The sequence below is a fragment of the Semicossyphus pulcher genome, unplaced genomic scaffold, assembly GCF_022749685.1.
Source record: "Semicossyphus pulcher isolate SPU_LCO1_2020_fin unplaced genomic scaffold, fSemPul1.0.p SCAF_9, whole genome shotgun sequence".
Taxonomy (NCBI): Eukaryota; Metazoa; Chordata; class Actinopteri; order Labriformes; family Labridae; genus Semicossyphus; species Semicossyphus pulcher.
Window position 1 is genome coordinate 21,455,368 of NW_027211770.1, and position 24,074 is coordinate 21,479,441.

At 44.0% G+C, this 24,074-nt stretch overlaps 1 protein-coding gene across 3 annotated transcripts in view; it reads left to right on the forward strand.

Moving 5' to 3' along the window:
* ddr1 (discoidin domain receptor tyrosine kinase 1) overlaps nt 1-23,943 on the forward strand; it is a 43,650-nt gene extending 19,707 nt beyond the window's left edge. The window contains exons 4-20 of one of the 3 annotated variants that reach the window (XM_069655593.1): nt 1,853-1,928; nt 2,455-2,607; nt 3,401-3,548; nt 5,167-5,269; nt 6,121-6,307; nt 9,446-9,695; nt 11,540-11,695; nt 12,303-12,362; nt 13,461-13,624; nt 14,588-14,795; nt 15,717-15,839; nt 18,102-18,403; nt 18,488-18,615; nt 19,773-19,970; nt 20,063-20,330; nt 21,633-21,782; nt 21,899-23,943. In XM_069655593.1, the coding sequence (XP_069511694.1) occupies nt 1,853-1,928; nt 2,455-2,607; nt 3,401-3,548; nt 5,167-5,269; nt 6,121-6,307; nt 9,446-9,695; nt 11,540-11,695; nt 12,303-12,362; nt 13,461-13,624; nt 14,588-14,795; nt 15,717-15,839; nt 18,102-18,403; nt 18,488-18,615; nt 19,773-19,970; nt 20,063-20,330; nt 21,633-21,782; nt 21,899-22,039 (2,815 nt within the window). In that variant the 3' untranslated portion in view covers nt 22,040-23,943. The remainder of the gene's footprint in view (nt 1-1,852; nt 1,929-2,454; nt 2,608-3,400; nt 3,549-5,166; nt 5,270-6,120; nt 6,308-9,445; nt 9,696-11,539; nt 11,696-12,302; nt 12,363-13,460; nt 13,625-14,587; nt 14,796-15,716; nt 15,840-18,101; nt 18,404-18,487; nt 18,616-19,772; nt 19,971-20,062; nt 20,331-21,632; nt 21,783-21,898) is intronic. The other 2 variants (XM_069655595.1, XM_069655594.1) reach the window with 2 other exon arrangements.
* The last annotated feature ends 131 nt before the right edge of the window (nt 23,944-24,074 follow it).

The following is a 24,074-nucleotide window of genomic DNA, read 5'->3' on the forward strand; positions in this document are numbered from 1 at the left end:
CTGCTGCACACACATCACAGGAAACCCACGTTCTGCAAAATAAAAGCAACTGACTTTTTGCCTCTACTTTTTGAATTTTTTTATCAAGCACATTTCCGCAAACCACTGAAAACAGCTCTGCGACCCACTTTTGGGTCCCGACCCACCAATTGAGAACCATGGATGTAGACTGATGTGCCTGTCTGCCTCTTCTCAGTCCTTTGGCACCACACTAAAGCAATTTGTCGGCTGTCTATTAGATTATGATAGAGGATGATAGTGTGTGTCTTTGTAAAACCCACTTGGTAATCATATTACCACCTTGTCTGTCTGTCTGACAGCAAGGTCAGATTCACGAGAGCCAAGCCAGGCCTGAGACATGCTACAGCCATGTGCAAGAGCATTCACGGGATTGTGTTTTGTGTGTGTGTTCATTTGTCTCCATTGGTGTGTTGGGCTGGGTCTCTTGGCAGAGTGTCTAACCATGTGGAAATGATTATTAGCCCTGGCTCATTTTTAAAGAGACAACAGGGAGACACTGCGAGAGGGAGAGAGAGAGAAAACAGAGAGAGCAGCTGACATAAAGAAAAAAACAAGTGAAAGGTGGATCACTGCGATGGAGCGCTGAAAGCCGGAGAAATTGATTTGAAAACAAGGTCTGAGGGAAGGTGTTGGGTGGAGGGAGAGATTGACTGATGCAGAGATTTAGGAAGGTGTTTTTTCATGGCTGTGATTACTGTGGGATGGTGAAATATCACAGAGGGACTGGGTAAAAGATGGAGGGAATATGGTAATGGAGAACAAAGGAAGAGGAATAAATTGTTGGCTGATATTTAGAGAGAAAGCAGAGACACAGGAGAGAGAAACAGGAGGGAAAAATCAGGTACTTGGCAGAGCAGTTGCCCTAATGTTACTCCTGTTGGCCGGTGCGCTGTAAACTGAACTCGGCCCGGCCACATTCCTTTTTTCTCTCTCCTCATCCTCTCCTCCCTCCTCACAGGACACTCTGTGGAGCACTAATGTGTTGATATCATCTTGCGGTCTTCCGGCAGCATGATCTCACCGCCAAGGGGATAGCGGGATCGACTGCAAAGCTAGCGCCACCGCCACTGTGACCGAGTTGATATAGTGATTTGTTTTGGTGGTCAAATGAGCAGCAGCTTTCATTCTGGGAGAAAACCCCACAGTGGTCGGAGCGCGGCTGTGGCCTGGAGTCGCTTCCAAAAGCTCCTCATAAGACGTCACAGGACACACAGCCAAGTCTGTGGTCTTCGTGTGGCCTGTAAGTGGTGGTAGTTTGGGTTTTTCTTCCCAGGCTGGATTCAGGAAGGTCACACTGAGGGAATAGTCTTTTAGCTGTGCACGTGTGTGGTCATGGAGGGCCTGAGGAGCTGTGAGTAAAGATTGGTCCTGATGTTACACACCAGAGCTTAGTGTGAGGTTTGAAGAATGGGGAAGAGGCAGTAATTTTCTCTCCTTTCATCTCTTTTCCCCTCCTGTGCGTTCTCTGTATTTTCCATCTGTCGGCTGCCTCTCTCTCTACATTGCCTTCGGTGTGCGTTCACCTGAGCCAAGTTTCTGTCTCTGGGTTTTTTTCTCATTCAGACAGCGTTGCCCTATTTATACGTGAATGTTTGCCGGCTGTGGAATCCAATCTGTACAGGGGTAGAGGAGGGTCGGATTGTTTGTATTGAATTCTCTGTTGTATCTGTGATGTACGGTGAGTTTGATGTAGTCAGTCTTTGGGTTTGTTTGTATCTCTGTGTTTGGAAGTTTGGGTGTCAGACTGGGATTTAGTGAGGGGTTTTTTTTTTAGATGTTTTTGTTATTTTTTTCCTCTCGTTTTGTATTAATAAGACTGTGTTTCTCTCAGGTTGAGCACCGGAGAGGGGGATGGAGCGTGGTGCCCTGCAGGAGCAGTTTTCCCGAGTGGATCAGAATACCTTCAGGTTAGAGACTCAAAAAATGTTCACAATCACACAGTCACATTTTATTTAAAGCAGATCAAATCTTAAGAATATTTTAATTATTAAACATTAATTTATTATGCCTTAACAACAACTGTAATCCACTCAAAGTTTAGAGGATGGCTACGGGTTATCTGACAGTCGACCAAGCCTCTAAGGGACACTAATTAAAATGCTTGTTTCCTTGTTTGTATCTTGTTTTTCTGAGTTGCACAAAAAAAACATTTATGGTTTGCAGTTTCCACAGTTCTATATGCTGAACTACACCAATCTCTGCTGTTTGGAGCATTATATTTAAAGGACACATGAGGGTGGGATAGATTATCTAACTCTTGGCAACAAAGTAAATAACAGTATTTTTCAAAATGTCAGCCTATAAATGTCAAATTCAAATCTACATTTAGAATTGAAACACATATAGCTTTATAATTCTTTTCTTAATCTTATTACGAATTTGGATCTGCATCTGCATAGTGAGTTTTAACAATGTATTTCCTGTGTCTTATAGGTAGACCTTCATAAACTCCACTTCCTGGCTCTGGTTGGTACCCAGGGTCGTCACGCAGACGGGCACGGCCAGGAGTTCGCCCGCAATTATCGGCTTCGCTATTCCCGAGACGGAGTGAAATGGCTTACGTGGAAGGACCGGTGGAGCCAGGAGGTAAGCTTCCGCTGTTTGCTTTGTAAATCACAGCAGCAGCAAAGCCCCTTATCTGTTTTATGTGTACACAAATTTCAATGTCATTAAATCACCTTCAAAGTAATCTTCACTAAGAATACAGTTGAGCCCGGCTTTTAATTATTGATGGAAAACGACTCGATATTGTGTGGCTGTTTAATATAAATATCCTTTTAAACACAGAGTGCTGTATTATTCATCTGGGTTCACTTTATTTATTATTTATTGGAAAGTCCTGAAACTTTTCTGTTCAGGCAAAACAGCCTTCACTGTCTGAGTTTTCAGCACTTTGCAATGAATGGCTTACCTTGTGCAGATAAAGGCACCTCTTGTTGTGTTTGGTAGGTGTCCAATATTTTCTTTGGTGCTCTGTGATTCGTAACTCTCCGACATGATATCATGGCAAATTCGACATCCAACAGCCCATGGTTTAGGGAAGGAATCGTACTGTTTGTGTTCTTTTTCCCAGTTGTTTTATTAGAACACGGCCATGCAAGAAATATTCAGAAATGAAAAGCCAATGAAAATGTTCAGGCGAAGGCTGCCCCAACAACAACTGTGCCTCAGGCTGCACCTCAGTCCCTCTTTACACCTTTGTGTTTTAAAAGAAAAAGTTCAGTCGGTTCATTTGATCACATCTTAGATTAATGGAATTTAAAGACGCATGCAGAATAATAAGTCAGAGCCTTCGGGCGAAATCCATTCAACCCTACAGGTGACTGGGGAGACGAGAGATGTCGGCTTTGATTGAATATTTGTACTTTTCTCCCCTCAGGTGGTGTCAGGGAATGAGAACACCTATGATGTTGTGCTCAAAGACCTGGGCCCTCCAATCGTGGCCCGCATGGTGCGCTTCTACCCCCTGGCTGACCGTGTTATGAGCGTTTGCCTTCGGGTGGAGCTCTACGGTTGTGTATGGAATGGTGAGTGTTTGTGTGGAGGGGATAAAGGCACAAAAAGGTCCTGCTTTTCTGGTTACTTAGGTATTCATATGGTCAGTATATTCCGAGGCATGCCCTCCAGACCTTGATAAATCACTTCACTGGTGATGCTGCCTTAATTCTAGATTTACTCCTCTGTCACTGGAGGGAAAGGGAGGATTTATTTCATGGTAATGATTACGAGTGCCTGTTTTTCGCAATACATCCCCATGCATTAATCTGAGGAATTGCATCACATTTACAGCCTGAGTGAGGTTTGCTCAAATAAAAGAAGCCACACTGGAGATAAAATGCGTTGGTCTCCATGTTTCCCGGAGCACAACGCAGACTAACTGAGAATTTATGACTGACTCACCTCGTCTCCTCCATGCACCTCCCTCAGACAGCATCAGGATGCCTGTAAATCAGAGCTGTCATGAGAGCCCGGTCTGTGTCTCCTGGGAGAGCATCTTTCTAAAATATGCTCTAACGTGGTGACTGACGCATTGCAGGAGATTATACAGAATCTTCAGAATGTCAAGTTTTACGCACATTCGGCCTCTTATATCAGCTTGAGCTGAGATGGCGGCTGCACAGTGTCCACTGCTTATTGTTAAAACCTGGCGCCCGTACAAATCTAAGTGCATAATCACATACACAGACACTCATATATGTGCAAACAGAGCACACTGAACATCTACTGTAAATCCTATATGAAGCGTAGTTTATTATGGGTAGCAGAGCGGCGGTCTGCAGGCCGTGTTGCTGACGTCACCTCTGCTCCCAGGGAGCGGGCTGATTAGCTGTATATTGGAGCAGAGGGGCTTGAGTTTCACCGGTTAATGTAGCTGGGGCTGAAGGGGCCTGAGCAGCGGACGTCTTCATTTGTTTTACTACTTAAAAAAACATCTGTGGCCGTTTCTCTGTGGCAGTGATTACTATAAAATGTGTAGCTGCTCATGATAAACAAGACTAGGTCTAAACCTAGCATGTGGCTGACCGCATCAGGTCAATGTGCGCTTTTGTGGGCAACACTGGAAGCGTGGCGTGTGCGTGACGGCTGCGGGACGTGTTCATTTTCATTTGAAATGCATGAACACAGATGATTTTTCACAATAATGGCTTGTCTCGCGCGTATCTCGCCGACTCCCGCACCAAAAATGTAGAGAATAGGATGCGCCTATTTTTACCGCGAGCTGCGCACGGTTCACGAAATCGTGAAAATTAATTGTGATGAGTCCTATTGATTTCTGAAAGCAATATTAACATCTCTTCCTGTAGTAAAAGTCACAGGCATGGAGAGTAAAGTAGGTCAACACTTCCAGTATGCTTTTTCAAAGTAAAAGCCTGATCTGGAATTCTGATTTGCCTCGTATGTACACAATGCTTTTATTTTGAAGTGTTTCCCGGTTGTGTTTTTACTTTATTTGGCTCTAAAAGAACCGTCACTCACTTAGTCAGTCAGTCACATACAGACCCATGTGTAGGGCTGACCCTGGTATTAAGTATAACATGCAGCTCATGCACGTTTCACTCTTAAAATATTAAATTAAAAAGGCATGTTTTGTTTCAACAATCACGTGACTAATACTGATTATTTTCATACTTCTCTGTCTTACAGATGGGTTGAAGGCTTACACAGCTCCAGTGGGTCACGTCATGCACCTGTCTGGCATACCCGTCTATCTAAACGACTCCACATATGATGGGAGCACTGAGCAAGGGTGAGATATTCAGCTGCTCTTTTTGTGTGTTGTGTTTATTTTTAACTTTTCATTTCTATGTATGAGTAAGCCTCATACATTCACATTAAACGCTCCCTTGGATTTTCTGTTTTCACGCTTCCTTGGCTGTAAACTGAAGCACTGCTTTGTCAAATATAATCAAAATACAGGTTCACAAGTGTTTCGATCAACAATGTGTCTCATGTGGCTCAATCAATGGAATACCAAAAGCTTCTTCACATCTGTTAGCACTGAAGTGGGGTCTCTGCCAAGTCCTTTGTTGAAAGTTTATTCTGGTGTCCGCCTAATCGAAAGGGACTGACATTATTTTTTTAAGTTGCTCGGGGATTTGAGGCTTGTTTCTGGCCATAATGTTTTGGCAAGGAGCAAAGGACGGGGGGAACAAGGACTCGGGAGGGTGAGGGGGAGGGGGGAGAGGTCCACACTTGCATGAGCTGTATGCTTAATGGGGCTGAAATGTTTTGCTAGCGGTTGAGCTAACACTTTGATGTAATCCAGACGTATTTGTAGCAGATGTGTGCGTGTGGGTGTGTGCGTGAGGGAGAGACTGAGGTCTGGACTAGTTTGGTGACCCTGTTGTGTTGCATTGTTTCTGTTGAGGTGTGTGTTTGTATGTGAACCAGAGGAAGAGGGAAACCACCGTGTAGCTAGCGTGTGTGTGTATTTGTGAGTTTGCATGTCTATCTATGTATATATGCTTATTTATGCATCTCTGCGTGCCACTTCTTGAATACAATAATAAATAGAAAGTGACAGGCAGTCCACAGCATCCAGCATTACTTCTGCACAGAGCTACATGTTAATACCCTGCTGTGTATGTGTGTGTGCAGGATGCAGTTTGGAGGCCTGGGTCAACTCTGTGACGGCGTCCTTGGAGGAGACGACTTCATACAGACTAAGGAGCTGAGGGTGTGGCCCGGCTATGACTACCTGGGCTGGAGCCGCGAAGCCCTCGGGCAAGGCAGCGTGGACATTGAATTCCACTTTGAGAAACCGCGCGTCTTCCACAAAATGCAGGTAGGCAGTGAAAGTCGTGCCTGCGAAATGGTGTTGTTGTGTGCAGAAGAGCGTGAGAGGGTTATGCAGGGCATTGTTATCCCACTGGAATCTCAGACAGCACGGGGCGGCCAGTAAATCAGAGCTGTCATCGAGGCTAAAAGCTACAGTTCCTGGTCCGTGTCTGCAGGGAGACCATCTTTGTCAAATATGCTCTGATGTGAATTATGAGGCAGTACAAGCAAGAGATTATAAAGATTCGACAGGACGTTAAGTTTTACACATTCAGTCTCTCATCTCATCCCGTATGGGATCTAAAGGCCGTAAAGTTTCTTTATTGTGTTAGTATGTCGGAGGGTTATGCAAGACATTGTCATTCCATTGAAATCTTTAGTGGCCTTGTGGTGAAGACGGATTCTATACCTTTATAAATGAACTGTCCCTTATTTGATTCTAGCCAAGGACATTTGTGTAATCTCATACCCCTCTCTCCACATTTCTCCTGTCTGGATATAAATAGGAGAAATCAAACCAATAAAAGCAAAGCAACACGAAACACTGCAAACTTTCTTGTTTCACCTCTCGAGAAAATGATTTGATTAAACTTTGGAGCACTTTGATGCATATCTGCATATTAAAGGAGCAGTTCGCCCCTGGAAAAAGCCACTGCCATCAAAGCTGGTGTTCTCTGTAAACGATAGAAGTGATAATATTTGTAATTGGCGCCATAGGTGTGGAGAAAGTTGTACAAACAGCTCAAGGTTTTGCCCATTCTACATTCCTACAACACCCAGCGTGCATTGCGCCCCTCCCTCTGAAAGGAACACAGCGAGAGACGCTGGAGTGACATACTACCGTTTTACAGTCAAGGACATCGATCGCTGCAGGCAATGGCTCAGAGAGAGTGGTATGGACTCGGAAATATGACGAGAATATACCGGTGGAACCTGGCGATTTTGACGGAGACGTGACATCAGAGGCGGGCGTCCTAGATTGCAGAAGCGTGGTTTAGCAAGCTCCGTGGCCTCCGCCAGATCACGCGTTTTAAGTAGTCTGGCGGAGGTTTTCCAGGGCCGCGAAATTGCTTCTTTTTTTTTTTACAATAATTGCATTAGCTCCCCATAATAGCATGATAGGACTTAGGTTGAAAATCGGCGAACTGGCCCTTTAACTGCAAAAGTTTTTTGTTATCTTGTTTAACTTCTGAATGTTTTAAGATGAAGAGGACAAATATGCAGACAAAGGACAATTTGTTAATAACTACACTGATGTGGTTAATTAATCATCCCCTTAGCACAAGACAGGGATGTCATTGTGATAATGTCATGGCATTAAGCTGATTGTTTCTTTTTGCATCAGATGAAGCTCCAACCAGCACAACATCTAAAAGAAACTCAGCACAGCTATGTCTGCTTGCCTTTTCTTACAACAATAACTTTGTTGATCTTCCTTCTCGGCAGAAAGTAACAATTTGACTGGAATACTTCTGCAGCCATTTAATTAGTTTTAATGTGCCATTGTTTATCATGGGACAGTGCATCTAAGCTCGCCTCTCTGGGTGCCACTGAGTTGCATCACAGTCTGTTTGTGCGTCTGTGTGGCTTTTGGGGTTAGTTTGTGGAGCAACAACAGGGGATGATAATATGAAGCAAGAAAGTTTGAGTTATAACTGTGTTGTCTCTTTATACGCGGGCTGGAATGTCGGTTTGGGCGGCATTAACTCTATACATGTGCATATTGAACAGCGCAAATCCCAAGTCAGTGTTATAAAGTCATAAGTAATGTTGAGGTCTTGGTTTTGAATTAGATCCAAATTCTCTCTCTGCTTTCCCTCCCTTCACATAGTCATTATTATTCTAGTGTTTCTCAGTTACCTTTTAGAGTTTCTCCCAGCGGCATTCCTAGTGTTTTCCTAAGTTTATCCCATGTTTCCTGTCTTTTCCCCAGAGGTTTTCCCACACTAACCTCAGCTGACATGCGCCGTTATGTTAGCCTGGCGGAGCGGATATGTCAGACACACAGGTCAAACAAATAAAGAGTGGGAACCTGAACCCAACTTTGGTTTGACTTGTATCTGTAGTCCCTTAACCTGCACCTAATCACTCCCCAAAGGGAAATGTGACCTTTGACCTTTTGTCAGACAGAGCTGCACTTCCTATAGACACTTTAAGAGACTGGAGATACCATCTAAGTCGCCTTTCAAAGATTTCATGTTTTCTTGTAAGCTCACGTGGAAGACGAGGCAGCCAAGAGATTTATGACGAAACAAGCGAAACATAATGAATGCAGTGTTATTCTCTCAAATTAAGCTTTGTGCAGGTCATGGGATCTGTATTCCCTGAAGGAGTAGTGAATTACCTTGGTTGTGTTGACTTATAAGACCCACACCACCTCCACAAATACAGTACGCACCCCCTCCCATTGTGTCCCCTTCCAGATAGAATCAGTTACACGTTAACTCAGCGTCTGGTGCAGCTGCTCTCCCTCGCTCTCATGTGTGTGTATTAACATGTGGGTTATATTAGAGCAGCTGGCCTCGCAGTAAGTGTGAGGTTAATAGCTAACCTGTCAGAGCAGCCCTCGCTCAACCTTTTCTCTCCCGCCCTTAATTTTCTATCTCTCAGATCTATAGATTTGACCTCTCACTCTCTCATTTAATAACCCTCCATCTTCCTCCACATCCCTCTTTCTTCTCATCCAGCTCCTCTTCCTCCCCCCCAGCAACGATGACACCTCATATATTAGATCAGCTTTTATGGATTCCGTCCTCTCTGGCCTTTTCCTTGCTTGTAAAGTCAGGGAAGATATATATACTCTGCGCTCCTCCATCAGTCTCCTGTCATACACGCTCTTATCTTCCATCTTCTCCTTTCTCTCCTCTGTTTTAATTGTGCACCATCGTGGTCCTGCCCAGCTTTAATTCTTGCCAAAGCAATTACGCTTGAACAGAATGAGAATCGGTCATTAATTTTGTGTGTTAATTGGACCTCCAACCTCTGCATGAATAATAAATGATTCAGGCCCCAATTTCCCTGAGTAACTTTTAGGTATTTGGACAACAGTCAAGCCAATTTAGAGGTGAGGGTGGATAAAGGATGGTCAAGTATCTCTTCTTTTGTCCTTCTTCTTTGTACTTAAACATTTTTCTCCTTCCTCTAGGTGCACAGTAACAACCGCCACACCCAGGGCGTGCGAGTTTTCAGCAAAGTTGAGTGTCTTTTCAAACCCAGCATCCTCCAGCCCTGGTCCTCTCCCGCCCTCACTCTGCCCGTTCCCCTCGAGGACCTAAAGGACCCCTCCTCGCGACCCATCTCCCTCCCACTTGGTGCCCGGGCGGCTCAAATCCTCCGCTGTAAATTCTACTTTGCTGACCGATGGCTTCTAATCAGCGAGATCTCCTTCCTCTCTGGTACGAAGCAGAATTGAAGTGATTTTTATGTGACTCTGACAGGCTGTTTTTCTTCCATAGCGGCTTCACACATTTCCTAGAAACTGTCTGGCACTGCACTGGATGTCCAGGAGAGATTTAGCTTTGCCCAAACAAAAGATAAATAGAGAAAATAGTGACATACACCTGTAAAGGATTGTTGTACTGTGGGTGTAAGTCCGATCAGAATCCTTTAAATACTCAAAGTAAAAGTTAAGTGAAGTGAAATTTAATGAGCTACGTTTGTTTCCAGACTGTGACAGAATGAAGTCTTTGTTCACCGTGTGCTTTAAATTGGATTAATGTATCAGCATTTTTTACAGTCAAGGACCGTTTCCTGTTTTCAGCAGAGATTCAGCTAAAAAATAATGCTGTTGTGTTCAAAACACAGTCTGTGGAGAAAACCTCTTAAAGGGCCAGTTCGCCTGTCATGCTATTATGGGGAGCTAATGCCATTGTGGTCAGAAGAAACGCTATCTGCTTCTCCAATGGGCCCTGGAAAACCTCTGCCATGCGTCATCTGGCGGAGGCTAAACTACACTTCCTCAATCTAGGACGCCCGCCTCCGATGTCATGTCTCGTTTAAAATCATCAGGTTTGAAATGTAGACTGCGGACCTGAAGATTCTTTAGACGATCCACTGGTATATTCTCGTCGTATTTCAGATTCTGAACCGCTCTGAGCCGTTGCCGGAAGCAATATCCTTGACTGGAATAACAGTAGTATGTCACTCCAGCGTCTCTCGCTGGCCCGTTCCTTTCAGAGGGAGGGGCGCAATGCACGCTGGGTGTTGTAGGAATGTAGAATGGGCGAAACCACGAGCTGTTTGTACAACTTTCTCCACAACTATGGCGGCAATTTCAAATATTATTGCTGCTATCGATTACAGAGAACATCAGCTTTGACTGACAGCGACTTTTTCCAGCGGCGAACTGCTCCTTTAAGGGAAAGCATTCAAAAAGGATGGCTTCTTGGAAATAAGTAGGCCTACTGTGAACGTAGATGTTGGATCAGATTTTCTTTATATTCTCCTGCTTGTTATAATAGTTGATCAGGATCAAACAGTGTTTACTAGGAAGGGCAATTTTCCCTTTAAAGCCTTGTCCTGTCGATCAGCGCAGGAAATAGATGGGGGGCTTCGATCTCCTCTGTGAAGATGGGATTTACGCCTATCTGATTGAAAGTCAGATAGAGGACTCCTCTGCTGCTCTCCAACTGAGATTGCTTTGACTAATTAAACTGTCCCCTCGACTCAAATACTCTGTCAGTTGTAACGTGATAAGAATCAGCAAAGTGCTCGATAATCACATCGTACTCAGGTGGCTGAAATGTCTTGCGTTGAGTGGTCTGGCATTTTGTGGTGGCTGGACTCGTGCCAGACTCTCGCATGAGCGCGCCTGCCTGCCTCGTGATCAGGGGAAGAAAGCCGAGCTGCGAACTTGAGCCTTAAAACATGGAACCCAAAACTACCAAATCTGCATCCAAATATTCTTTTATGAGCAAACTTTTCATCAGTAAAACATCCAGCTAAACTAAAAACTGAAGAGAAGAGGTTAGTTGGCCTCTTCACACTAACCATTTGTCATAACACAATCATCCAGATTAGTCAATAAGGAATGGATCACTTCCCAGTCAAAAAACAACATAATTAACATAATCTCATGAGATAAACACTGTTTCTCTGAAAACACAACCAGCTGTGACCGCAACCACTGTTTCCCAACAGCCGAGGACAACCAGACGGTGCGTCGTACCATATGGAAACCCCCTGAACATATAAACCATGATTCATTTTCATTAACTCGTCTCTTTCTCTCCTGATCCAGAGCCGTTGGAGGAGGACGCCACAGAGACGGGTTCATTTCCCCCTAATCTTCCAAAGATTCCTACCACCACTTCCCCCTCTCCTCCGTCTCTCAACCACACCTCCTCTTCTCCCACGTCGAGCCGCAGCTCGTCCAACACCACCGCCGGCCCATCTGGTGAGCCTCTTCGCCGTAATCCTCCTTCTCTTAACCCCCATGTCATCTTGTATTTACCATCTTTCATTCCACCAAACATACCTCCTTAGTTTTCCCCTTTTTCATCACCCACCATACTTGCTTCATCTATCCCCCCTCCTGCTCTCTCCTTATTCCCCTGATCTCTCCCTCATCACCTCCTGTCTTTGCACTCGTCTCTTCTCCCCAGCTGTGATGAGTGTGAGCATGTCGGCAGTGTGTCGAAGCCTTGTGTCTAAAGCAGAGCCAGAGGCAGGCAGTGCCAAAGGAGGCCCATGTCTGACTAGCATCCTTTTTTATCACAAGCTCTGAAATCCTTTTGGCGTCGAGCCAACATTCACTGAAACCAAAGTCTACGCCGGATGCTTATCTTAGAGTTTTCATTGTACTTAAACGGCAGGAGAGATGTGGCGTCAAGTGTTTTAAGTTTTTATTCTCAAGTTCTTGGTGTGAACTTTTAAGGGATTTTAGTTTTTATGGATGAAAAGCGAACCAGAATCCTGCTGCCCATGATTTCCTCTCCTCATCACCCTCCTTCTGCACCTCTCTTCTCACACATTCCTCCTTTGTCCATCCCTCGCTCCTCCAGAACCCCACACAAGCACCACCTCCTTCATGACGGACACAACTGGTAACTGGACGCTGTCAGGTGAGAGAGCAAAAAATATTTTAAAAAAAGCAATGGAGGATGAACCGAGGGATGGGAGCTAGAAACATCCCCTCTGGCTCTCCTCCAGCATCTTAAAACTGTCCCACTGCTGAGTGTGGAGTATGAAGTATAATGGAGGAGGGATTACAGGGCCAGGCTTTGGCACTGGGCTCCGTCCCCTGGGTTCCAAGATATACAGCTGAATGGAAAACGCTAACTGAGATGTATATTGTGTTATATATGTGCACAATAACATCTCACTTCCTGCGGTCTTACAAGCTGCATGTTTTTTTTGGGTCTCTGTTCGACACAGTTAAACAATAGCAGGCCTTTTCAAGCGCTGGAATTGGTTTAGTGTGGCGTGTTTGCTGCTTTGTCCTTGTTACTGGCTGCGGTTGGACGGCTTTGTTTGGGTTTATTTATTACACGCATGGTGTTGAACAGACTGGGAGAGAGAGAAGGGGGTTGTTTTCTCTTGTAACAATGGGGTGTCTAAATCGTGTGTGAGTGCATACATGCACATAAAAGCATCATGTATGCGTGGTATGTGTGCCTGTTTTTGATCTTTAACAGCTATTTGTCCCAAACCCTCACTGTAAAAGTGGTTTGTTTACGAGTATCATTTACACCAAACTATACTGCAGACACTCAGCATAGTTTTGTCCCTCAGTCAAATAACAAGCTGCATTTAATCTTCAAGGGAGAAGAAATAAATGTGTGATACAGATTAATAGTTGACTACAAAGCTGTCGAGAAGATAACAGGGTTGGCATTGTGCTCTCAAAGCAGCTTTAAGAAGCCCAGTGGGCATACCCAATGCATACTCAAACAGACAATCCAAATCAGATGTTTAATAAGCCTGATGAAACTAGGCTGGTGTGTGTGCGTGTGTGTGTGTGACCCCACAGTGAGTGCGTGACTGTGCTGAAAGAGCCAAAGCTTTTAGCCTGAGCAGGGTATTAGCTCATGCCAGGCTGTGGTCACACACACACATCATAATCATCATCAAACCCGAATATACCAGCAGGTTTCACACAGTCAAGCATAAATGACGACAAAAAGCTAACATTTCCACCTGTCTTTTTTCTCGTCCTCTAGATGCAGAATTTGCAAACACACCGAGGGCGGGACTTCCTGTAGCCAAAGACGACAGCAGTAATACGGCTATTCTGATTGGCTGCCTGGTGGGCATCATTCTTCTGCTCCTTGCTGTGATAGCCGTCATTCTCTGGAGGCAGTACTGGAAAAAGATACTGGGCAAGGTGAGTGAAGAATGAGGTCAATGTTAAAGCTTAATGTTTAAGCAGTTGTTCCTGAAATTAGACATTACCTGCAGGTTTCTTATGTTAATGTTTAGCAGCCTTGAAGGGTAAGTTCACACACTTTTTATTTACCCCTGGAGGTAAAGCAGCCTTGGTTTTATTAGCCAAACATCTATCTGTGAGATTTCTGTTACCCCCCTCGTACAGTTAAGATTAATTACATATTTAAAAACTACATCTAATTGCTTTTCCGGAAACAATATCCTGATTGCTCTGGAAAACCCATCGCTCTTGCTGTTAGCAGTGTTCACTACTTCCTACAGAATAAAAAACCATAAGTGAGAAAAAGATTTATTGGACTGCTCTGTCTCTTTAACAGAGTTAAAATGATTGATAGCGGCCTGAGATAACAACTGCCAGTCCTTTGGCAGCGTACCACTGTTTCTCCATCTGGATGTTTTATGGGAATCCTTCAACATTTATTTCTAATTGTTCAAAGATTAGAGGCTGTTTTCCCAGTTTGATCACCATCTGCTTTGGGGACTTTAAATGATTGATGAATTTAGACCCAGTCGCCAAGTTATTAGGTACACTTACTTAAAACTATTGCAGTCTAATGCAACAGTCCTGCAATTAATCCAGCCGACTGTATTTAAAAAGGTGTTGAGAGGTGGTTTGTGTCGCCTGAATTGTTTTGTGTTACACTGAAAGCTCCTATTATTCAACCTACCTCCTATCATTGATATAAATGCATCAGATATTATATTATATCAAGCTGAATCAATACCTCTGTAAAACTGTTCCAACAATAAAACTGAGGGAACGTTGTAAATCTCATGAAGGCAGAATTCATTGCACAACTATTCTATTAGATTGCATTAGTTTTACCCATCTGTATCTCATAAACTGGCGACTGGGTTTATAATACCTGGACCTTTTATGAGTCATGCTCTGCCCTGCCAGGCCCAGGGAAGTCTTTCCAGCGATGAGCTGCGAGTCCATCTGTCAGTCCCCTCGGACAACGTGGTCATCAATAACACACACAGCTACTCGAGCCGATACCAGCGCATCCACACGTTCCCGGATGACCGCGACCATGACAGAGAGGGAGAGGGAGAGTACCAGGAGCCGAGCGCTCTGCTGCGGCCGAGGGATCAACGAGACAGCACAGGTGAGTTAAACACACCTCATGTATGAGCACACAGTTATGAAGGGGATTTATAGGAATGATAGGATCTGTTTCTGATCGAGCTGAGGGGTTCAGTCCAGAAAAATATCATAGATTCATAGCGTGACTCAGAACATGCTTGCGTGCAGTAAAACATACCACATGCTAAATTGATGTTGGCAGAGATTGATCTATGGTCGAACCACAGACGACTGGCATGGAGAGGAAAATGTAAAACAATGCAGCTCTCCATATGTAGAGAATTTCATTTTCTGCAAACATGTATGTGGTTTGTACAGCTTCATGCTTTTGCAACCTCGGATTGATGATATTAGCTATACGCAAACAGCGGGAGAAAAAATGTAGCATGTGTATCAAGAAAACACTGTGATCACGATGCATTTCACCACACCAAACAAAAGTAAATCAAACCAAACACCCCGCGAGGAAGAGCTTCTCCGAGAAGATGCACGGCACAGAGAGGGCACAAAAGAGCTATTGTTCTGAGGAACGAGAAGAAAGGGAAAAAAGGGAAGGAAAAAAGAGGAGTAAAGAAAGTAAAAGCATTCCTTCTCTTGCGTTGCACCCCAGGAGGCCTGCATGCTGTTTTTACTAGGCGCCTGTGAGTTTAACATAACATGTGTAACAGAAACATTATTTCATCCACTGGATTTTGTTATGTTTGGTTGTGTTAACTTTGCCTGTTCTTGCGATGCTCTTCTGTTCTCCATGTATCAGTGCAACCCCTCCTCCTTCCATGTATCATACTGGATATGCTAACATGCTAATGGTTGTTGATGTGTTTTGTCGTTTGTGTGTGTTTTCTTTTGTCATGTGCGACCTCTGTTTGATCCACGTCATTGTTCGTGCGTGTACCCCGCCTCGTCCTGTGTTTGTGTGTTCATGTGTGTGTGCCCGAACCAGCATTGCTGTTAAAAAACAACCCAGCATATGACCTGCTCCTGTCAGATCAGAGAAAAGGCGCCAGGTCCCTAGTCGTCCCCGGCACCTCTCAGGCTCAGGAGAAGAGCCTCAATGTGCCCCAGGGTAAGAGACCTCAGACTGGGCCAGCACAGTCAGGAGGGCCCTCCTACCTCTCTGCCTACCTACCTTTCTGTCCGTCCAGGGGTGGGACTTTAGGGGAGCAGATATGATTAGTCTAATTTGCATGTGTCCGACCTCCATCATCCATCCTGTCACTCGCATAATAAGTCGTTTTCATTCACTCACAACTCAACATAACTTTGTTTGAAGGGATTGTTTGGTAACTGGGGAATTGTGCAAGTTATAAACTTACCCAGAGACTCACAGATGCTTTAGCTTAGTCCAACTTTAATAATAATAATAATAATGACAAAATAGTATTCACAGACATTTCAGGGTTTTTTTGGTCACACAAAAGATGGAATTGTTGTCATGATCACAGGTAACTGAGCGTGATGGCCCTCATTGTTCTGCGCTGCAGTAACCACCAACTCTTTGCAGACGGTGAAAATTTCCTTCTAACTGTGCGGTGCTGTTGTTGCTGCTCTTTGTGAATTAGATGCTTTTTGCCATGAGGCTCATTTGCTTAGAAAAGGGGCCAAATTTGCCCCAAATATCTGCATAATAACTCATTTAAATACGTGCACACAGCACAGAGAGCACAGAGACGCTGTTTGTTCTGTTGCACAGTTTTGGATGAGAACTAGAGCGCAAAAACTGCGCAATCCTTTAGTCGTTAATTTCGTTCAATATAGGACCAAAACTTAAAAAGGAAAATCACGTTGGAACGAAGACAACTTGAAATTGAGACAATAATGTAATTAGGAAATTAAATCAAATTAGAAGTAGGGTCTCATCTGACTCCATACAATCAGATTTTTTTTTTTTGCAACCGAGGCAGTCGCCCCCTGCTGGGGAAGGAATTGCAGGTTTAAGACACTACAACATTGGCTTCACTTTCCAAACAAAAAGGCTACGTCCACTTCTTATAATCTATAGTCAAGGTCGTATTAACACGTTTCATCCAATACTTTCAGGTCAAAGTTTAATTGATCCAGTGAGATTCCTCAATACCTACAAGTCCACTTTTTTACAATCTTTTACGTTTCCCAGAGGATGTTTCCAGATTTTTCCTCTCGCACCACCATCAGGTTTACGTTCAGGTTTTGAGCCAAGTGTCTTCGAGACTCTTAGATAGATTTTGCCTCTTTTTTTTTTTAATGCACAGTTTAACGGCCTGCTCACAGTAATTACTTTGACCTGTAATAAGTTTCATGACCTCCTGACATTTCCTCTTGCACCACCATCAAGTCAAAATTTAATTTATGACCAAATACCTGCTAAACCTTTGAACTTCCCATCATCCTCGGCTGTGCTTTATTATTACAGAGCTGATAGCATGGCTGCATACCTGTTGTTATTATGTCTCTGATAGGTTAAGAATAGACAAATATGTTTAGGGTTCAGCACTTGCCTGGTGTTGATATTTGTTGCCTATATTTAATAATACAGCATCAATCTGAATAGTACCATTAGGATTCAGTGTATGATTCACGGGCTCTGGTGGTGTGTGCAGTGAAGCGAACAGAAAGTTTCTTATCATCTTTATTATGATTTTAACAAAGACGCAACACTTAGTATTCAGAGGTCACTCTCCCCACAACTTTTTGACTTATGTGTGCTGTCAGACCCTCACGCAGGCTGATAGTGGAGAATATGAAGTTGTTTTACCGATGTTGAATTAAACTGAGAGGTGTTTTTATCAGCAATAGATTCTAATTTAGTTCCAAAGCAAATAGATTAGACCAATACAATTTCCAACAAAGACTGATTGTAGTCCACTCATCCATCACAAAGAGTTTAGTTTTGTACTCTCCTCGTTTTGATAACCTCCTAAGCAAAGCAATAACTTCTCTGGCATTAAGCAGGATGAATGGTAGCAGTATGGCCAAGGTCTTTTAGTCGTCCTCAAACCTTAAATCACAGCGCTGACAGACGATGACGAATGGTTTTGCATAAATCAGAACGATAAAGCTGTCGATGTGTTGCTGAAATTTCACCTCAAACATCTGGCTTCTTTAGCTTCTTATCAAGTTTTCAGTTTTGTCCTTTTTTTTTCAGATTGTTTCAGAATCTTGTAAAATGTTTCATTGTCAAAGAAAATTCCTCAAAATCCAAACAATCCCTTCATAACCAAAAGTCTGATTATGTGATACCATCTGATTTATTCACTGACAGCCTCTTACAGCAAAACAAAGCTGTTTTTAATCACACTTTATCTTTTCATTTCATCCACCCTGTCTGTCTGCCTCCTCCTCCCTGCAGCCTGTGGTTTGGACTTGGACATGGAGAAAGGTTTCCCTCCAACTCAAGAGGAGCCTCCTCCCTACCCCGGCTCCCCTCCTTACCCCTCCCTGTCTCCCCCCGTGTCGCCCCCGCTGCCTCCCAGCGTCCCTCACTACGCCGAAGCAGACATTGTGAGCCTGCAGGGCGTCAGCGGGAACAACACCTACGCCGTGCCCGCCTTGGCCTCGTCAAGCCCCGGGGCTGACGCCGCCCCGCTGCCGGAGCTCCCTCGCCAGTTTCTCATCTTCAAAGAGAAACTGGGAGAGGGTCAGTTTGGAGAGGTGAGGAATGACCCTCCCCCTCCAAAAAATATGTGTTTGAGGGTAAAAGTGTGATTTAACAAAGTCTGTTTTCTTTGGTGGAAGGTGCACCTGTGTGAAATCGAGAGCCCTCAGGACCTTCCCAACCTGGAGTTCCCCTTCAATGTGAGGAAAGGTCGCCCTCTGCTGGTAGCAGTGAAGATACTGCGGCCCGACGCCTCTAAGAATGCCAGGTCTGTAACTTCATACACAGCTGAGCCTGGGTTCAGAGTGGCTCACAGTTTTTCTTTCCACTGTTACAGCTTATCTCTTCTTTCCAGTGTGTTCATTGGCCTGCAGCGCTCCCACATTGAGTTTCTGGAGGGTATATTTAGAGGTGTGCGCAGACGTAGGAGCCAGGAAGTTTCACAGGCTTCCTTTAGAAGTCACATAGTATCAGAGAATTTAAAAAAATAGATGTATAATAGATGGATTTTTTTCTACCATGTAAAATATTCCTTTTTTTGGCTTTAAAATCTGTTTGCTACATGTTACTTTTAAGGTGATATTTGACCACTAGAGGGCAGAATATGGGCTGCAGAACAAAATCACAACACTCCATTCATCCAGCCTATCCCAGCTGTCATTGGGCGAGAGGTGGGGTTGCACCCTGAGCTGATCACCAGTCAATCACAGGGCTGACACACAGAGACAGACAACATTTCCTGCTCACACGCACACTTACGGGCAATTTAGAGTCACCAATTTAACCTAACGACCATGTCTTTGGACTGTGGGAGGAACCTGGAGGGAACCCACGCATGCACGCAGAGAACATGCAAACTCCACTTTGTTTCGAACCAGGTTTCTAACTTGGAACCTTCTCGCACCACCATGCAGCCAAAATATGTATAAACTTTTCAATTTCTTATTGCTGATAAGTTGGGAATAACGTCGAGCAGCATCGTGGCAGAATTTTCACCACAGTTTTGCCCACCCAGCTCTTAAAACTGTCCCAGCACTCTGTGGTTTTCTGGACGCGCTTTTCACCAGCCTGCTTGTTTAGTCTAGCTCTCTGCTGTTTAGCACTGGGCATGTAAAACACCAGCTTGTGTGAGCTCATGTGCTGGGAGTGTGTGTGGTTTGTAAGGGAGGTTAGTGAGAGACGGAGCAACACAGACATATTGACCGGCAAAACAAATCAATGAGGTGAAAAGACGCACAGAGCAGCAGACTGGGGTGTTGATTTTTAAGGGTATCAGCAACCTCTTGACTTGACTCACGGACATGATTTATGTATACATTAGGCCGAAGAACCGAAAACAGCACCTTATAATCTTCACCCCTTCTGTCCTTAATCTCTTGTGAATTTATGCTTTCTGTTCTTAACTCCTCTTTCTCGCCCTGGTAGGAACGACTTTCTGAAAGAGGTTAAGATCCTGTCTCGCCTGAAGGACCCGAACATCATCCGTCTGCTGGGAGTGTGTGTGAGCAGTGATCCTCTCTGCATGGTCACCGAGTACATGGAATGTGGAGACTTGAACCAGTATCTTTCCCACCGAGTGCTTCTTGACAAGACAGGGCCGACGCACAACACACCGACTATCAGGTAAACCAGGGACACATTTTACACGGATATAAAGATGGACACACAGTCACAGATATTTATTATTTCCTTTATCTGTCCACTTTCTCCCCCAGTTACCCGGCCCTCATCTCCATGGCCAGCCAGATCGCGTCAGGCATGAAGTTCCTCTCCTCCTTAAACTTCGTGCACCGGGATCTGGCCACACGTAACTGTCTGGTCGGGGGCGAGAGGGGAGAGAGCGCAGAGGATCAGGGCGGTGAGCGTCACATCAAGATCGCTGACTTTGGCATGAGCAGGAACTTGTACGCTGGAGATTACTACAGGATCCAGGGCAGAGCTGTGCTGCCGATACGCTGGATGGCCTGGGAGTGTATTCTCATGGTGAGAGGACAGGGATGTGTGTGTTTATGCATATGATGGTGTGTGATGGGGTGATAACGTGTTGATCAGAATCAACAAGGAGTTTGTTTAACTGATCAACTGGTCCATTGCTAAGCCCCTCCCTTGAAAGGCCAATGTCCAATCCTACCTTAGCAACCGTAACTAGGCATGTGAGGCCTGTCAAGTTTTCAAAACCAGTGTATGGATCAAGCTCACGATATGCGAGCTTGATCCATACACTGGATCTTGGAAAATATGTGACTCGTTGCCACAATTAATCAGGCTCAAATTGTGCTTGAGTGGCTCAGGGAGCATGAGACATCATTTTCACACATGGATTGGCCGCCACAGAGTCCAGACCTTAACTCCATTGAGCATCTTTAGGATGTGCTAGAGAAGACTTGACACAGCGGGCCGACTATCAACTCATCAATACAAGATCTTGGCGAAAAATTAATGCAACTCTGGATGGAAATAAATGTTGTGATATTGCACGAGCTTATCAAAACGATGCCACAACGAATGCTTGCCGTAATCACAGCTAAAAGAGGTCCAACTAAATATTAGAGTGTGTATCTTTTTTTTTTGGCCAGGCAGCGTATTAGATTATGAAAGTTATAGGGAGTCATAACTAAACATTAGCTTAAAATAAAACAACCCTGCTGTGCGAGAACATCGCTGTTCCTGTATGATTGACAGAAATGTGCCATTATTTGCCTTGGAACATTTCTCACTGGCATACACAGGTATAGCAACAGTAACCAAGGGGGGGCGGGACATAGCCAAGGGTCACTTCTTCTCTTCTCTTAAAAACAGTCCTATTTTCCTTTTCCAAATCACCAACCAATTGACACCTGAGTTTTCTGACACAATTTTCTCTTCACTTCGTGGATGGATCTCCTTTTTTGTTTATGCAACAACAAGAACTTGTTTACTGTAAACTACGGCTGTCACTTTCTTTGTGTAGCGGGAAATACAGCTTTAGAGTACACAGTGACAGTGATGGAATCTAAGGACAAAATATAACACTTCCTGTTCTGTTTATTGCATCTTTTGTATAAGTAAGTGCAGAGCGATGATTAAATGCAACTGACAACCAAGTAGAAAGATAAAGCAAGATATAAAATGAATACACATTAAAGAAGTTGAATCACTGATAATTATTTATTATATAACTAAGAAATAATGTCATACCTTATAAACAATGCCATCCTAACATGAAAATCCTCATTGTAATTTTGATGGTATGAGAGTATGGTATCAAAGTTTAAGGTGTTAAACTGCATCATTGTGCATTTGCAGGGAAAGTTCACCACGGCGAGCGACGTGTGGGCATTCGGCGTCACTCTGTGGGAGATGCTGAGCGTTTGTCAGGAGCAGCCGTACTCCAACCTGACAGACGAACAAGTCATCGACAACGCAGGGGAGTTCTTCAGAGACCAGGGCAGACAGGTACAACACACAAACACATACAGGGGTAGTAAATAGCCTGTTTCTTGTTTACACTATTCATGTTATTCAGCTGTTAAAATTGACAAACACCCACGGTCCCTTTCTCTGTCTTGCAGGTGTATCTGAGCAAGCCGGCCGTGTGTCCTCAGGGTCTCTACGAGCTCATGTTGAGCTGCTGGAACAGAGACTGCAAGCTCCGTCCGTCCTTCGCCTACATCCACTCCTTCCTCACCGAGGACGCCATGAACATGGTGTAAAGAGAGAAACACAACGCGGAGAAAGACAGCGCTACAAAGGGGGAAACGGCTCTTACGTTTTATGCATCCTTGCTACAGAGGGAAGGTGTGGTGGAGGTTCTGCACAGAGGAGAGGGGAGAGTGGGGTCGCTCGCTTTTATATTTGTACTTTTTGGGTGGACGGGGCTGAGACACCGCTGGTTCGGTTTATTTCCACATCAGACCCCGACCCCAAGGCCAAACGAAGCTTTTGATAGGCAGTAGTCCGAGTAGATTTCAAAGTGATTGGTGGTGGGTGCGGTCTGCATAGGAACTTTCTCTCTTCTCACATACTTAACATGCGAGGAGGGTTTGTGTGAATGGTGGCACAGGAAGCTGTAGAGGCTAAATGATCCTCCAATCAACAACCATAGCAAGCTAGGAAACGAACAGTAATTATGTTTCATGACTTTGTTTCTTCATCATATCAAATGCTTCATGCAGAGTAATCGGTGAAGGTGCACGAATGCTACACGTCATCCAGACATTTAGGTGCAAACACAGGGATCGTCTTATTATTTAAAGCATGTGTAGCCTCCTGTACACATTTCAATCAGTTTTATTCAAGCTTCAAGCTTCAGCCCCTTTTGCCCATATGAGACACAAACATATAAATATCCACTTGAAGTCTGCAAGATTAAACTTTCAGACATCAGTACTGTAGTGACCCACGTCCACACTGTAACTCAGCGTTATTGTGGACTGATGTGAAATCTGGACCAGACTACAGAAGCCCCCTTTCTTCCAAGTTGTCTCTCAACAAGAAACCCCCGCTGAAAATAAAACTCTTTAAACTCCATCCTTGAGCCACAGAGAGAAAAACTGTACCCCTGGTGCCAAATGGACTTCTCAGACCTGACAACACGGGCGCAGAGGAGGAGAGTCTGCCGCTGCCGAAGAGATGGAACGCCTTTTTCAATCAGAGAGACATTAATGCCAGACGAGGCGGTGGACAGGACGTCTTCAGATGCGCCTGCTCAGGTGTTTTGGCTTTTGTACCTGGCTGTGATCCAGCCACAAAAGATAGAGGTAAAATTCCACAACCAGCTGCACTTTAAATCCTACATGTAAATATCTGGCCAGGATGAAACTCTTCTCTGTGAGGGGCCTGATGTGACTCCTGTCCATTTGGATTGGAATGCATCTCACCTGCAGTGATTTCAAATGTTTGCCAAAGGAGATCAAAATTAGAGACAGTTTGCATTTTTAAATCCTCTCCTACAAAGCATCGCCAAACCATTAGATGTAAAATATTATTTTAAAACAAATGGAATGGCACCATCAGCTCATCTCATATTAAATGTATGAAAACACTGAAACCATCAGTGTGTCGAGACGTGTTCACACATCCAACAATCAGCCGTCATTCATCTAAATGCATTACTGTGTTTTTAACACAGTTATGTTATTGCTGACTGAGTCCTGATTGTGTGTGAATGTCATCCACCTCTGCATAATCCCATGTTAGTACATTAAGCTGACTGTGGTAGCATCAGTGGATCTACCTTACTGATTGTATAGCACTGTCCTGAGATGATCAAAGTTACCAATCAATACACGTTTACTGATTGTGAATGGTTGTGCCATTTGAGACATTTTTGATACACTGTAGTTCAACTAAACCCATATTTTTATACATATACTGTACGTACTTCGACACTCCTTCGTGTCTGATTTTGTCCTTTTGTGTCTTTGAACTTGATCATAATAGTTTGTACATATTTTAAGGACAGAAGTGTAATTTCCTTTACTAATATATGGAAAACTCTTTGTTACATTTGGGGTCTTCTGTATCTCTGTAGAACGCTTGCTACCTTGATGCCATTGTAATTCATTGTCTATTTTTGTAGATGTTTTAATAAAGTTAACCTTTTCAAATATACAAAGGTGTGCTCTTGGGCTGCGACTTACATTTATTATCACTATGGATTAATCTAGAGATATTTGTTTGTGATTTATTGATAAATGCCCTTTTTAATATCCCATAATTGAAGGTCACTTATCCAAGTTGCTTGCT